Source organism: Branchiostoma belcheri, unplaced genomic scaffold (assembly GCF_001625305.1).
Source record: "Branchiostoma belcheri isolate BF01 breed outbred unplaced genomic scaffold, Haploidv18h27 scaffold207, whole genome shotgun sequence".
Classification (NCBI taxonomy): Eukaryota; Metazoa; Chordata; class Leptocardii; order Amphioxiformes; family Branchiostomatidae; genus Branchiostoma; species Branchiostoma belcheri.
The window spans coordinates 295,284-312,332 of record NW_017803569.1 but is presented as its reverse complement, the minus strand read 5'-3'; the positions used below and the strand labels follow the sequence as shown (position 1 = coordinate 312,332).

The window sequence follows — 17,049 nt, the reverse complement described above, 5'->3', positions numbered from 1 at the left end:
GCTCACAGACGTTGTTCACTGGTCAGTGGATCCACAGTTTCCACTCTGACTCCCATGTCTGCTGAGAAGACGAGGTAGCCGATGCCGGCACCCAGGAAGACTGCGATGGCCAGCCAGCCGTTGTACGTCATGACCACCAACATCAGACAGTAGGCAAGAACCACCTCAAATACATGCAGCAGGGACTGGGCAAGGTGGTATAGCAACCTGTGAAGTTAACATCAAAATTAAAGTTGGGCATAGGTCAGCTCCCCTCTCCGTTTCTATAGTCATTGGGCCACACAACCGTGCGAGCCCAGCAACTTCATTTAACTTCCGATTTTTTTTATTGCAACATCTATTGACAAAAACGGCACACTCAAGTTTTAGACTTATATTCAAGCTGCCATCGACACATAAGACAATGTATAAGCAAAACACTCAATTATTGCTCCATATACAAACATTATTAATTTGAACGATTCCAAACGGTTTTTGTAATATTTCAACATGTCAGTTCTATCAGTCTTTGGAAATATTTGGACACTTTTAATTATTTAATCTCCGAAATTTACAGCTGCCATAAGATCTACAGAACAGGACAAAATGTAAAATAAAAACATTAGTTGCGTCTGGAATTCTTTGCCAGCTTTAGGGAAGTGTATATTTGCTTGTTGTCACTTTAACGTTTGTCGTAAGATTAGTTGAGGATGGTCGAAATTGTCCAAACACCAAATAAAAGACGCTGTGTAAGTGAAGTGACAGCGTGTGTCGTTAGATGACAGTTAGGCCATGTTGATTTGATTATATGGATGACATCCGCGCGCGCATGAATTTTCGGCCGTTTCCAAAAAAAAAAAAGTTTTCAACCATACTGTAAATCGTACAAAACAGTTGCAAAATGAGCAAAAATCTACCATAAGTTAAAAAAAATTAATAAAAACTATACCAATGTCGTAGAATGCCAAAATCAAACGAAAAAAGACGAAATTGTAAAAAAATGAACTTGAAGACTAGATTATTCGCCAAACCATATTCTGTGCCATTTGCTCAACCCTCATGACCACGTAGATTTCATTATGAAAAGAACTTTTTTTTTTGCAAAACTTTTTTTTATTCGCACGCGCGTATCAGTTTTGGGGCTCCTGGAGGATGTCAACCATATAATCAAATCAACATGGCCTTACTCACAAAATGTTCGTGCATTGCTTCAGAAATATATGCAGCTGGCCGAAGTCCATTTTAGTGACGTAATTGTAACAGATCAGGCAACAAACAAAATATTATATTTGAAAAATTTACCAAATGATAAAAGGTTTTTTGAGAAGAATAGTACATGGAACCCATGGGCGCCGTTCCTAACAAGTGGCACGAATAAAGGGGGCAAGAATAATCATTAAACAAACGTACATAAACAACAAGGGTCTGCGCAAACACTAGAACGATCTATCTTAATTGGCAAACGCGAAAATACACCCGTGGTTTATTTTTTACCAGTTTTGTGAGGCGTAACGGCATTCTTTCCAACTTGAACCTATCTCCTCCTGTTTTAACAGAAGTACTCGTAGGTAACGACTACCTTAACTGCTAGCTAGAACTTACCCTTGTTTATAATGCTGAGACGTCTGCAGGTGTTGCCCGCCATTTCTCACGTCCACGAGGCCTTCCTGTCTTCTCCTCCCCAGCCACCACACGGACCGCTTCAGTCCCTCCACCAGAGCCGCGATACACAGGATCCCCGCCGCACTGAACACCATACCGACCGCGTCCTGCACAGACCAGCCGGGGAACAGTATGGTAGCGCGGCTGGAGAAGTAGAAGGACATCGGCATATCCATGGCGGCGTTCGTTGGTCACGTTTCAGTACAATAAGTTTGTTTTAAAGATAATGGATCCCGAGCGACATTGTGTTTCCTGGTTCATCGGCTTGAAGAAGCTACTGACTCGGTGGTTCCCAGTTTGACGACAGCGAGTTTGATTGATGAGAATATCACCGGAACAACAGTTCAGTTTTCTTTGTCTCGGTACGCAGTGGCACTGCAAGTGGACTCTGAGCCCTGTTTGAGCGGCGAGTTCTGAGTTTGTCTAGCGCTGTAGCCTTGTGGTGACGGCTGTAAGCTCATGAGGGTAGCGTGTCTGTGTTACTAGCAGTTAATACAAGGCCATGCTGATTTGATTATATGGATGGCATCCTCTGGGAACCCCAAAACTGATGCGAGCGTGCGAATTAAAAAAAGTCTACGTGGTCATGGAAGTTGAACAAATGATTAAATTTAAACACACAGGGTATGGTATGGCGAATAATAGAGTCTTCACTTCCTTTTTTTCACATTTTCTTCTTTTCCTTTGGAACTGATCTTGGCTTTCTACGACATTAGTATCATTTTCAAATATTTTTTTTTGCAATTTACGGCACATATTTGCCCACTTGGCAGTTGCTTTTGCATGTTTTTGGGTACATTAAGGAACAGAGTAACGAAGCTATTAATGATTATAGCTACATCAATTTTAGACAAGGTTCTAGATTTTTGTGTCCTTCCTAACAAAAAGGAAGTATACACTTGGTTCACTTGGTTGTCATCATCCAATTAGCTATTATAACATCCACAACTTTATCTTGAAAAGAACCAATCGCAAGTTTCTTGTGTTTATACGGAGTGCTAGCTAATCATTTGGGTCGTAAAACTCGAAGGTTGGTGCTGCGTTTGGTCCGATCTCGGGATCCCCAGCCGGGTCTATCGGCGTCTGCACCAGTTTGTTACCCCAGGCAGTAAGGGAAGACGTCATGCCCGTACAGTCCTTCATCTTGTCTGGGTTTCCGTTGAAAGCCTCATGGATACACATCAGCAGGCCTGTGTAGATCTTGTTGAAGTTGTCTGAATATTTGCGAGCCAGTGATCCTGGAGGGTAACTCTCTGTGCGCGGGTTAGAAATGGTCGGCCAGACGCCATCTTCATAGAAAGGCACCATTCGTCCAACAAAGCTGTATGACCTGTCACACTTTATCTCGTCATCACATGGGAAAAAGTTGTCAAAGCACTGGCCGAGTGATGATGAGTTACTCTGGTCTGTCTCTATCAGCCTCCTTCCGTGCAAAACTTCAGCAAATGTGAAGAAGTGTGAGACCTCGCCTCTCTCGTCAAACGGGTCGCAAGGATCGGACCCCTCGCCCTCGCTAGCGATGTCCACTATGGCAGCTACTGCACTGCGAAGATCATGCACCGCAAATGGGGAACTGTCTACATTGCTGAGCCACTGGTCACTGGTTATTTGCTTTGACCTTGTGCCAGTAAATATGTTTTTGTATTTATTTTGAGCCTGGAGCTGAGTCTGCAGTTTAACCATGGGACAGAGTATCTGATGGATGTAGATAGCACCGATGGTCTGAGGCCTTGTTGATGTCTGATTGCACCGTCGACCGATTTCCTCGCCAATGTCCATAAATTCGGCATCATGTTCGTCATTGCGGTACTCTTTGAGACGTTTTTTATGAATGCGAAGATATTGAATCACATCAGAATCCGCTGTTTCACAGTTTGGCCTCTCTATCCTTTGAAACACGGTTCGGATCTGGTTCAACGAGCATCTGGCAAGCTTAACCAGAAGACCAGGGTTGGCGCCCCCAGGGAGGGCTGATGGGTAGGACGTTACTGTAGACCGAATGTTTAAATATGGCGCACCACCAATCGCGTTCAGAAGGTTGGCGACCAGAGCCACGTGTTTCATCTCATCGACAACGACACTTCTGATCAGGGCCGTAACCTCTTGGTTGTCGCCATCTTTTATCGAGAACAGCGCACTCAGATATGGGGGAATGGTGGACAGTTCCAGCTGTAGAGCTATCTGCAGCGTCTTTTTTAGTTCGTCTAAGGTGGCGGTAGCGGTACCCACCCGTGGGAGATTTGAGGATGGGTCCAGGTCGTCCAACCAGGATAAGATCATTTCTCGTTTTTTGGGAGATAAATTTCTGGTCACTGGCATGTAATTTGGGTCCGTTTCAGGAAGAGTAAGAGAGTATTTGAGTAATTTCCGTTTTCTAGTAACATCCTCGTAGCTCGCAAGGTTGATGATGGGCTTCATGACTGGATAGAGATTGGCGTACTGTTGGAATATCGGGTAGACATGTTCGTACCAGGTCACTTCACCAGGGGTAAAAGTGTACTGTGAATACAGGAGGACTGAAATATTCAAGCCATGAACCTTAAATTCTGTTCCGTTGGCCCCAATCTTGGCAATCAAATCGTATATGTATACTTGGCCATCTAGCTGCTTTTCCTTTCTAGGCCGACCCCGGGATTCGTGGTTCGGAACGTGATCGAAGAAATGCCGTTGTTGTCGGATGGTTCACTGTTAACAATTTCTATTGCAGGTTTCAAACGATCCAGTGGAAACGATAGACTGGTACGGACGAAAACCTGTTGGGCAGACTTGCCAAACTGGAAAGCGCGAAACTTCATGGTCCATTCAGTGTCGGGCTCTTGTCGCGCAATACGTTTGTCCATGGCCTCAACGAACAAGCCGTCTGATCTTTCCTCCAACACTGGCTCACATCGCGTTGAGGATATTTCTTGAATAACCGCCAAGGGCGTATTCCCAATAGCTTCCATTGCCTGGGGATTCACTGAAAGTTCAACTATGCCCGCAGTCCTCCGAAACCAGTCGTTTCCACCCAGTCTGATTTCTCCTAAGTTGTATGACTCGTTGTTCACAAGTTCGCATCTTCGTGCAGTTGCGTTGTAATAGATTAGATACAGGCGTTTGCCTGACGGTTGGATCAAGTTACCTTTGATGTCGAAATTCAAGCTGTTGCCAAAGTCCAGCACAACATTCTTTTTGTTCATGTCAACATATAATGGCAAGTGACCACCTTCACCAGGTCCTTCAGTTTTCCACAGCATTCTGCTGTACGGGCCATAAGGAAGAGGAGTCCTCGACACTACTGCATATATAGTACCAACCACACGGCCAAACGAAAAGTCGGGAGAATCTGATGTTTCTATCAAGTAGCGGAGGTTGATTTTGACGTATAACGTAAAACCAGGCAAACAGCGGAGAGACTTGACCTGCTGCATGAAGTTGGAGCGTTTTGCCAGAGGCCCTTCGATCCACTCCACGTTCTGCAGAGTTGAAATCCAGGCGGCAACAAGCCTGGTATCCTCCGTCACTGTGCAGCACTCCGGTCCCTCACACGCGTCGTGCAGGTGGTTGAATGACCGAGGTGTGAAGTCCCCCTTGAAGAACCCGTCCACGCCAACCACGAGGCCCCACAGCTGAGATTGATATTGTTGATCTGCATCCAGGTCGACCAGCTTTCCTGCAGCGGTGCCGTTTGAGCCTAATAATAGTCAAAATATTTAAAGTTAAAACGTTTGGTCCAACACAAAAAATTCTCTCACCTAGAGCTCTAGTATTTCATGTAGGTATTAGATATCCAAATTCTTGTTCCAGTCTGAAAGCTTAAAAATTTCTTAATGCGTTTGCCTCCTCTTAAACTTTTACAACTGATATATCCTGCTGCAGATTGCCACCTTAAAGACCGACTCAAAATTTAATCATTTCTCTCAAATTTTGAGATCATAAACCTTTTTAAACAAGATGTTTTGATTCAGCGGCAACATTACATATGAAAAGCAACACTGTAACAAAGTAAAAGTAAAAGACAAAATATTAAATCAGAGCCTTGTCACCTCCTCTCTTCATATGTGTCTGTCATCCAAGTTCCCAAGTTCCGGCATGGCAACAGACATATTTACCCATTTTTGGCATGTTGTCCTCTGTTAAAGGGCAACCAAATTTCATGCCCCCCCCCCCCAAAAATAAAATCAGGCGAAAATCAAAGCGCGCGTCGATGTCATCCATAAAAATGACTTGCTGTGGCCTTACCTATAATCAGCCGACCAACAGCAGGATCGTCTTGGACACACTATCCCGAGCCGCTATGCACTATGGGAGGGGGAAGATATCAATCACCCACACATGCCAGTTGCTGTGTAGCCACCGTTCCAGCAGGTCACCCATATGGCAGCTCCTGCCAAAGTATATGCGCGGATGTCTCCTCAGGAAGGACAGCAAGAGAATGGCTAGGCCCAGAGAACTCATCCTGACCACAGGAGGAACACCTTTGGAGTTTGTGTAATAGGACATAACCTCCGTGTGCGGGAATGTTGGAGGAGAGGAGACTTAGAATGCTGGATGTGTGTGTATGTGTTTTCCCGCCAAAACACAGGGCCGAGCCTACAAGTGCAAAGCGTTTTCTAGGCAGTCAGCTACCTTCCCTGTGTCCGTGCGAGGTACTGTTTTTATTCCAGTTGACCATTTTTTAATACTAGTATGTTGTACAAGCTGTATCGTAAAACGAAGAAGTATGCCAAGATGGTTAGCCAAGAGTGAATTTTGTTTGTCCAACTTCCCCTCAACCTGCCCCCCCACCTTTTTTCTTTTATGGATGTGTTGATTTTTTGTTTTTGACTGTTGCACTAGTTTTCTGGATATAATTTTGTGCCATTTGTTGTTTTACAAAATGTACCACCGGACATGTTAGACAGGCAAGAAACAGACAACTTACTTAACATGTTGAACAGATGGTTTGAGAAAAAATTTGTTTCGCATAGCTGAGGAGATTGGAACATGTGTGTGAAGTTACCATCTCTGTGCCGTGCCTGTACCGGGGGTGATCCATTTCTGTGGTGCTTGGGGTGTAAGTTGAGTGTATTATTATGTTCTTTTTGTAACAACTTTGACATGACAGTAAAATTTGTTGTCAAGAGACCAACAGGGAATGATAGTTTTGTTTCATGAGTACCCCTGCTTACAGAGGAACAACAGAAGAGATAGTAATAATGCTCCACAGATGTACAAAGGAATTCCATCATAACAGGCTGAGGCTTTGTGCCCCCATCTGTGAACAGTTATCCTTGTTTAGATGCTCCCCGGACTGTTTGGAAAGTTTTTGCTTTTGAAATTTGACGGGTAAGAGCAAGTATAGATGCCCCCGGACTGTTCGGAAAGTCTTTGATTTTGAAATCTGACGGGTAAGAGCACTTTGGCTACTCCCCGAACTGTTTGGAAAGTTTTGTTCGAAATCTGACGGGTAAGAGCAAGTTTAGCTGCTCCCCGGACTGTGAAAAAGTTTTGTTTTTGAAATCTGACGGGTAAGAGCAAGTTTAGCTGCTCCCCGGACTGTGAAAAAGTTTTGTTTTTGAAATCTGACGGGTAAGAGCAAGTTTAGCTGCTCCCCGGACTGTGAAAAAGTTTTGTTTTTGAAATCTGACGGGTAAGAGCAAATTTGGATCCCTCCCCGAACCGTATGGAACGTTTTTATTTAAAATCTGACGGGTAAGAGCAAGTTTGGATGCCCCTCGTACTGTTCGGAAGACTTCGACTCTGAAAATCTTTGGATTGGACATGAAAGTTTGCAATTTTGATGTTTCTTATTATCCGACTCGTTCCTATTGTTTATTGTTGTTTGAGTATAGCATAAAAAAGCTTCCTGACGTACGCTCCGATGGGGTGTCAGGTTACACGCACATTGTAACAGACAATCTAACAACACATCACTGTTTGAGACACTTGAATGCTTCCTACCCCTAATACCTCCCTCGCCTCTCGCTGATTTCGTATCAATTTCTGAGTACGGTCAGAGTGAGGTGGGTTCCATGAATGCATGTTTGTGTTTAGCGGTAACAGTTTGAGCATGCCAGGATAAAATTGTAACACTAGTCCCTCTGTGACATTAGGTCAGTTGCACAAGGAATTACCTTCGTTACGGGGACTATAAAAAAAAAAAAACAATGCTAGATAGATCCACCGCTTAGGAGAAAATGTGCAGGTTGCCTTATTCTCCTTAGCGGTGACCGGTACCGTCAAATTCCCAGCGATTTTTCTCACATAGTCCCTGACAAGAAAACGACCGGCAGTCTGTCATTTTTCGCACGGTACACTTAACCCGAGAAGCGTTACATTTGTGTGGTATTTTCATAGACGGACGTATTGCACATCCATCCTGAACCGGGTTGTTTTCCCGAGTACTGTGACGTAATGACATGTACGTGCCACCTGGGACGGGCAGGTCCCGCAGGTGCGCTGAGAGAGTACTGTGTGTACTGTGCCACCTGGGACGGCAGTTCCCGCAGGTGCGCTGAGAGAGTACTGTGTGTACTGTGCCACCTGGGACGGGCAGTTCCCGCAGGTGTGCTGAAAGAGTACTGTGTGTACTGTGCCACCTGGGACGGGCAGTTCCCTCAGGTGTGCTGGAAGTACTGTGTGTACTGTGACATAATGTATGTGCCACCTAGGACGGGCAGTTCCTGCAGGTATGCTGGAAAAGTACAGTAACGTAATGTACTAGTATGTGCCACCTGGACCGGGTAGTTTCCCGCAGGTGTACTATTGTAATGCATGAGCTTGGTGTTGTCATGCATGAAGTTTGGAGAAAAACACGTCCCTCCGTAAACTAGTGCAATGTGTCACCTGGGCCTGGCAGTTTCCCGCAGTTGTGCTGGAAGAGTACTGTGACATATGCATGTGCCACCTAGAACAGGCAGTTCCCCGCAAGTCCACTGGAAGAGCACTTTGATACCGCAAACAACCAATACGTACAGAAAAGTATAGGCAGAAATGTACAATGTCGAGCCGGATATCGTGGGCTTGACCCAAAGACATTTGGTAGGGTCAAACGGGCATACATGTAAACCCCTCCCCATGGAACTGACAGTATTGAGAGGGGCATGGTACACGCCACATGCTTACAGGCTTCGAATTCCCAGCCGCCAGGGTAATACTGCGTAATTACCTGCACTCTCTCTTTCAGATAAGGATGAGAAAGGTAGTGGGCTTGGTAAAACATTTATTGAGTCCAAAGACGTGTGTTCTGCCCCGCGCCAAACCTCAGATTGACTGAGCTGAAGTGGCTGCCCCCCCCCCCGCCCGTGGGGATCGGGGATCGTCCGTTAATTACTTGATTTAACCGAGGCCAAATCATTCCTTCCACGTGAACGGACACACGTCTTGATTGCTCACAAATTAGGTTTCAACCCAAAGTTTTGAAAAAAAAAAAAAAAAATGTTGGAGTCGAAGCCGGGGCTTTTCTCCATCTGGGTTGTGCCAATCCCAGTGTGCCAATCCAAAACCTGATATCCGGGCTGACCGTTGTGACCCCAGTACCCCCACGGGGCAGGCAGTACAAGTCCGAACAAGCCCACTAGCACCATGTAGCACATGCCGGTGTATCTGACAACCTCGGTGTCGATTTCAGATATTTAAAAAATAGTCCAGGCAAAGTGGGAAGATAGTCCCACTGACAGTGGCTAGAAGACACACCCAGGTATCAGTCTGACAGGGTTTCAACAACTATGAAAAAGGTGCTAGTGTCACGGAAATGACAAGAAACCTACAGTGGAACTCACTGGAAGATAGAGGAAAGATGTCCAGACTATGCATGATGTAAAAATGACTAATAAACGGGGGATGTACCAACTACTAAGTACCTAATACCAGCCCAGAAGAGAACAAGAAATAGCCATGCCTTCAAGTACCAGAGTTATCAACCAAGGATTGAGGTTTTCAAGAATTCATTCTTTCCTAGAACTATTGCAGAGTAGAACTCACTGTCACCAAGTACAGTAGGGGCATTGTCAATAGATAGCTTTAAACAAAGTCTAGAGCTAGAAGTTCAAGGGTAAGTTTGTAACAAGTCCTTCGGTATAATATAACCAGCTGCCGCCGCGCCGCGTGCCTGCGAAGCTAGTGTGTTACGCCGAAAGGCGGTTAGTACCAGCAATACAGATACAGAACTACACTGCTGTCACTTCCTGACCCTTCGCCTCCAGCAATGTTTCCGTGATCATGATGAGCTACATAACCATAGCGCACCACCTTTTATTCAGGGACGATACCCAAAGAAGTCGTCTAATATCCAGCGAAGGGCAATGAATATGTCTCACAACTTGCCTACCCGGCACGAGAACGTAAGATACAAGACACATGGCGAATGACAGGGCTATCAGAGCGGCATTGGGTAAAAGCCTCGCGCACACTCGTAGAACACGACGACAGGATGGAGGGTAACATAACAGCACATAGCGAAGACTACACCTTGTAGGGGACAAGGTAAAAGAGGAGTTCACAACACATGGCTCTGATGAGGCAATAATCAGTGCAAAGGCACAGAAGGGCCTACATGGCCCGGTTCCATCAAACATTATGCGCTAGGTGAAGCCGGCTCGCTCTAATTCAACGTTCAGGTTTTGTCAAGACTGTCAGACACCACATGATTAAAATGAAACCTGCTCGTCCCCAGAACCATGCATTGCAAATCAGTACGGGCAGAGCACCTCATGCTGCGCTTGACACGAGATTTTGTCGCGCGGTCGATGTGGAGAACTGGACACAGGCTCACATGTGGCCGTGTTCTAGCGGAAGTGTTTGGCTATCCAACGGATATCCAACATCTGAACCGACTACACTCGATCAGGCACAAGAGAGTCATAAGAGTACAGGACTGTAAAGGTCCACACATTTTTTCCGTAAGGCGTAATAAGCTACATACATGTATATGTCAAGCCTCACAACCAGCGATACCCAGATAAAGCGATAACGCCTTGGAAGAAGTGATTGACGGATTGAGACCCGAGTCTAAAATATCGGAGGCAACCATGTACTAGTAATTCAGAACAATAGCGGATGAGCAGATGGGACAAGGAAGGAAGTTTCCCCTGTAGTGCAACATAATATATTTTGGGCACATAAATTCCAGAAAGAGACGTCGACAGGGATCGACAGGACAAGGTCACAAATGGTGGGAATGACCAACAAGGGTAAAATGACACACACACGGCAGTGGCGTATAATAATTTAAAAAAAAAAACAACCCAAGATTACCTACAGGACAATGTAGGACCGGGACAGACGCAAACTACTGTTGCACCTGGGGATAGAAACTGAGGCTGGAATATCTGTGCCACATCTGGCACATCGGAAAAAAGGTCCGAACCAATATACAAAAAATGGCCAATACACTGGTATCCATGTCAATTTTCCATGTACGTACCTCATACCGATTCAAAACAAACCTGAGCATATTTTACTACTTTAGACACCGGGTTCACTAGCCATGCAGGGAGCAAGGTGCCCAAAACTCGAGACACTGTAACCTACGAATGCACGATAAGATGTCATGGAACTTGCGAACCTGCTAGTACTCAATTAGTATTACTCATATTAGCCCATTGAGTAGGTAAGAATTGCCATGAACGGTCGGGCCAGGACAGACCGACGACGGACCGACGGACGACTGTTTCCGAGGACAAGGTAGCTTTAGACTATTTTGGAGGCAGACGGGTTCCAGAACCCCCCTTCACAACAGGTATCAGATGCAACAGGTATCAGAAGCCGACAATCTAGTACTCCAGGGGAATGGTTACACAAGCAAGTAAGAACACACCACACAACGAATATATAGATATACTATTCTTTGGCAATCACTCGATATCTTTATTTGCAACCAGATATAGATTCATGTACAGATACAGATACATATTCATGCAAAAATACAGCTTCATATATACATTCAGATACAGATTTTTCCGAGTAAGATGACCGTGTCAGTCCCTACACCTGAGTGAGGGTTACAGTTGACACGGCGGCCTCCGCGTGGATTTGTTTAAGGTGGATAACAGGTTGCGAATCTAGGACCCACACACTTGGGCATCCGTCTTCCCCAGCGGATCCATCGAGGGAGACGTGCCGGTTCGGGTGCTTGCAGCGAGCTGCCGGACGACTTGGTTACACTCAAGGTCCGCCTTGATTACGCCAGCCCGCGTGGCGCTGCTCTCGTCCGCCAGCTGAAGACAACTGCCGTTGGAGACTCGACCCTCTAACTGAGGGGGATACGTGTAAAGTGCCTTTCCCAAGGGCACAACGTCGGTATGCATGTTCGGACATGCCCCTGTGCTCTAACCCGGAATCGAACCCGGGGCTCCTTGTTGAGCGCCGAACGCTCTGTCCACTACGCCACACGACGCCACTAGATATATAGGAGGAAAGTAATTCAACATCACAACTACCCAGAGTCACACGCAGTGCACAGTCTACTATCCCGAGCCGCTATGCACTATGGGAGGGGGAAGATATCAATCACCCACACATGCCAGTTGCTGTGTAGCAAGGCAGGGTGAGAAAGGTGAGCCATTGCGCGATGGAAGGTTTGAGATTACAGGAGATTAAAAAAAAAAAAAAAAAATGGGCGGCAGCTATAATGACCATTTGTAATTGCCGGCCACAATAAAAGGCCCATTGCCAGTCCCCAGGTCGAATGTTCCCTGCAGGGTAGCGCAAAAGCAGTAGGGAGGTCCTGGGAGGCACCCACAGACCCACGAAGGTTAAACACGAGGTGACCAGGAGCATTTCCGGACCGTGTGTACTCTGGTCCGCGAAAAATGCTATTCCCAAAAGGCTGAGGGACACCTGAAAAGACATCCGCGCATACGACCCCGCGCATACCGCTTTGCTTCTGTTCGGGCCCCGGCCTAAGGCCCCCGTCTTTTACCACCCATATCTTAACCCGAACAGAGGGCATAGCACGCGGGATTGGATACTGTCCGTCCGTGAGGCAGACTTGCGTCACTACACAGTCCACCAATCGGAAATCACCGGTTCCTTTTGGGTTCCATTTAGGATGCTTCAAAGCATGAAACTTGTTGATGTTGTAATTTTCTGGATCGTTGTTGTAAGTTGGGGCGTCAGCGAGAAATCTCCCAGCAAAGTTCAAACGAAGAATAGCTGTAGGAATGACATCACACTTTGCAGTTCCAAATATCATGCATTTTAGTACATTCATAACAAGGCTTTTGGCACTGACCCATCTTGACACTTTTTAGAAGATCAGTTTGCAGAGCTGCCACAATAGTACAGGCTGACTTGGCCGCTCCGTAATGTTATGTGCCATCAACATACATTTCAGTCAAACATCGTGATACTGCTAACGGAAGATTATTTGTATGAAGGGTACATAACGTTAACAGTGGACCTAGTCACCTACCCTGTGGTACTACATTCAAGTCCCAGTGGCGTGGAAAAAGAACAATTATTGTAAACAACCTGAGTTTTTTGTGTAGATAGATTTCAAACCATGCAAGAACATTTCGTTAAAAAACCGTAAGATCTAAGTTTAGCAAGTAAGGAGAATACTATAACAAACTAGTAAAATGTAGCATTGAAATCTATGTATACAACAACGAGCTCTTCTCTATCCATAGCTGACAACAAGTCATCTGTTATCTGTTAACCAGTGCATTGGGACGATATGCATGTTGTGCAGTTGCAATTGGTGCTAAATTAGATCATGAACAACTTCTTTTATATAATTAACACTTTGATTTGATGGTGCAAAACGCATTCTATGCGACTAACAACAAAACAAAGAGTACAACTTACCATTAGAACTTATCTGCCCCGTCCCAACTTCGTCACGTTCACAACAGTCGTCATTGGAGCCTAATGTATATAAATTGATGTTTTAAAATCATATTTTAGTAAGGCAATGCATGATGGCATGCAAGACATTTGCAGTTTACAATTTGCCATATTTCACTCCATACCAAAGATATGGGAGAGGGATAAATTATTTTTTTTGGGTCAATCGTTTATTGGTAATACCACATTTATACATCTGTAACAGGCGTAGATACCAGTATATTTACCTTCACCAAGAAGGTTTTGTTTTCGTAGGCGTTCGTGTGTGCGTCTGTGTGTGTGTGTGTGTGTCCGTCTGTAAACACGATAACTTGAGAAGACTTATATGGATTGACTTGATATTTGGTAGGTTTGCTTCCGTCTGCGTGTTTCCTTCTCTCGGAGTCCTGCTATCTTCTATTTTCAGAAACTAATATGATTTCTTTGCAGTAAAATTTCTTAAATCCGCATAACAGTGAGGCAAACATTACATTTACATATATTCATTCAATGTTAAACTATTGACGATACCTTACTGTCCTTCTTTTTGGAAATTTCTAAAATAAAAAAAGTCGGCAAAAGGAAAGGGCAATCTATGTCTTACTATGAAATAGCAGGCATTCATGTTTTGCTTTCTGTTGTTGTATTAATTACCTTCGCCAAGAAGGTTATGTTTTCAGTAGCGTTTGTCTGTGTGTGGGTGTATTTGTGTGTCTCTGTGTGTGTGTTTGTGTGTGTGTTTGTGTGGTTTAGCAAGATAACTCAAGAAGCAGTGGATGGATTGGGATGAAACTTGGTAGGTGGGTAGGTCTTCATGAGACCTCGCAATGATTAGATTTTGGTTAACATCATTTGGCGAAGGTATGAGATCGTGGAACTCTTGTTAAAAATGGGAACGTTTGTCAAAACGTCCGTTGGATATCAAATTCGTCAGGCTTCCGCAATCACCGTGCTTTGGATCGCAATGCACCCCACTGAACTGAGTGAATGTACTAGTATGTAACTTATTACCACAATTAGCCTGGACCCCTTTATCTGTGATAGATGTTCTAAGAAAGACCTTTCAAGGTTCTGACGGAGACCAGACGTTTTCCATTACCCTTCCCTCTAGGCAAAAAAAACATCTTGCCCCCTTCCCCAACCCCACGAAACGTACAGCATGCTAGCATGCAAGTTCATCTGTGTTGGTATATAACATTATGATAACAGTTAAACTTGGGGTAAGTTTGGGTTTGGAAACTTGGGGTTGGAAAATTTGGGGTAAGTCCCAATTTACTTTGTGTTGGTCACGTAAAGTTTAACTGTTGTCATAACGTACAGCATGCTACTTCCATCCCCCAAATACCGTACAGTCCCTAATCCCAAGTGTCTTGTGTTTCGAATTCATCGAAGCTACGGACCTTAACAACATCACCATGCCGTTTAGAAAACCTGGCTCATTTTTAACCTCCGTAGCAGGCTTATAGAACTGGGGATTTGGTGGTCTTTTCGGCTGTTTTCTGATTAGCCCAGTTCTAAAAAAACGGGGGTAATTTAATCCGGCTGGCTATGTTGTCTATATGCAATCAGAAAATAGCACATAAAGCTCCCAAAGACTATGAAGACCTCCCAAACCCCCAGTTTTTGGCATGCTATGGAGGCTAACTAATTTTAGAGTGTTGAATGTTTCTTACAACTGAAGATTCATACAAAACCACATCATAAACAACTGTTATCAGCATTCGCAATCCTTACGTCACAGTGTACAAATTACGCAAACATACCTGCAGTGACCCGCTCCACAAAAGCCAGACTGACCGCAATCAAGACGACTTCTCCCACCAACTTCATAGTGTCGACAGTCAGCAGAAGTTTTGACCATGACCTTCTCTGCGCCCTTTAGGCCATGTTGATTTGATTATATGGATGACATCCACTGGGAACCCCAAAACTGATGCGCGCGTGCGAATAAAAAAAAAGTTTTGTCAAAAAAAAAAAACTTGCTTTCACTATGAAATCTACGTGGTCATGAAGGTTGAACAAATAGCACAGAATATGTTATGGCGAATAATCTACTCTTCGAATTCATTTCTTTACATTTTTGTGTTTTTTCCTTTCATTTTGGCATTCTACGACATTGGTATCGTTTCTAAATGTTTTCCTTGCAACTTATGGTATATTTTTGCTCATTTAGCAACTGTTTTGCACGATTTACAGTATGGTTGAAAACTTTTTTTTGTTGGAAACGGCCGAAACTTCATGCGCGCGCAAATGTCATCCATATAATCAAATCAACATGGCCTTAGGGCTTTCAGGAAAGATTGGTGCATGGTTGTCTTCAGCCTGACAGTGTTTCATTACATGCTTCCAGAACGACTCCTGGCGTCCTGGAGTGATTCCGCACAGTACCAGGACTTACGTTAGGGAAGAACCAATATTTATGACCAAATTGTTAGATACCCCCAGGCGTTTTTTATTTTTATTTTTGTGATGCAGGCTTTTAGAATGGTTCTATTTGAGCCTTTTGGCTGTGTTACAGAAAATGTACTATAGCAGTGTGTTACCATATTTGGGCATGAGTCATAAGAATGGCATGCAGTGCAAGCAACCAATAGGCATGCAGCTTTCCTCTATTCTTCTTGCTGATTGGCTGTTGGAGCTTGATCGGGTTAACTCAATTAACACCTGTACAGAGCCATGCCATAGTGACAGTATGAACTTTATTCAAGTGTTTTGGTAGGTATATCAAGCTTTCCTGCTCCAGCATTGGAATGCGGGGCATAAACACTCTTTTTATATTGGAAATCAACAGTTTGCATTATGCAATTAAAAATCCTAACCAATAATGTAAGGGATAGCTATCCTCCATCTGTTGACACTTCATACTATAATCATATCAATGTAAAGAAATGTTTTCCCTTGTGTTTGCCCTTCTTTCCCTGCCATGTTGTAAAATGTGGTGAAGCCATTTGCTTCATTTGGGATAATTGTGTGTAAACTTCAGGGCTGAAAATACTGGGTATGTAGCGCTCCTTGGTGCAGGTAAAATTGGAGCTGTGTCTACCTACACCTAACCTGCACTGGTCCATGTACTACATTATATAAAAATTATACATGTTGATACGGATTTTCACTTGCTGTATTGACTGTTACCACCTATGAAGTATAGAAGAAATAATGGCCAATGGTGTTTGAACAGTTTTTAGTATGATCATTACTTCCTATATTCTGAGTGGTGCAGGTAAAATTTGTCCGGTGCATGTAAATTTTCAATGCACCGGAAAAAAGGATTTTAAGCCCTGGTTCTATAAGAATTGTACAGTCACATCTACATCATTTACAAAATTTAATGTTGGTTAAATTCATTCTTAACTTATCACTTCTAAAATAATCATATTCCTCCTATAACCCTGCAACTAGACCCGATGGTGAGAGACATAGAATTGTGTTGGCTTTATATGTGTTCAATCAAAAATTGACAAGGGTTTAAAACATTGAGATTGAGAAGTCTTTGATTTGACAAAACAAGGAATCACGTTAGGCCATGTTGATTTGATTATATGGATGACATCCTCTGGGAACCCCAAAACTGATGCGCGCATGCGAATAAAAAAAAAAAGTTTGTGCAAAAAAAAAAAGTTA

The 17,049-nt window shown here is 44.1% G+C and overlaps 2 protein-coding genes across 2 annotated transcripts; both read right to left on the bottom strand.

Moving 5' to 3' along the window:
- Nucleotides 1-2: 2 nt before the first annotated feature.
- Nucleotides 3-1,817, bottom strand: LOC109469538 (high affinity copper uptake protein 1-like). Its single transcript, XM_019768070.1, has 2 exons — nt 1,582-1,817; nt 3-207 (listed from the first exon to the last, which is right to left on the bottom strand). Exons 1-2 carry the CDS (start codon nt 1,815-1,817, stop codon nt 3-5), a joined length of 441 nt encoding a protein of 146 aa, XP_019623629.1.
- A 563-nt stretch (nt 1,818-2,380) lies between these two features.
- Nucleotides 2,381-15,258, bottom strand: LOC109469537. The gene is given in 7 exon segments (XM_019768069.1): nt 2,381-4,269; nt 4,272-5,314; nt 5,863-5,892; nt 5,994-6,004; nt 12,573-12,756; nt 13,411-13,470; nt 15,192-15,258. Coding segments are annotated over 7 exon segments (3,021 nt in total). The 3' UTR covers nt 2,381-2,643.
- Nucleotides 15,259-17,049: the final 1,791 nt, after the last annotated feature.

Coding starts and splice junctions, on each gene's coding strand:
- LOC109469538 (XM_019768070.1), bottom strand. CDS start 1,817: ATGGATATGCCGATGTCCTTCTACTTCTCCAGCCGCGCTACCATACTG. Junction 208..1,581: donor TCTCAGCATTATAAACAAGG/GTAAGTTCTAGC, acceptor TTAACTTCACAG/GTTGCTATACCACCTTGCCC.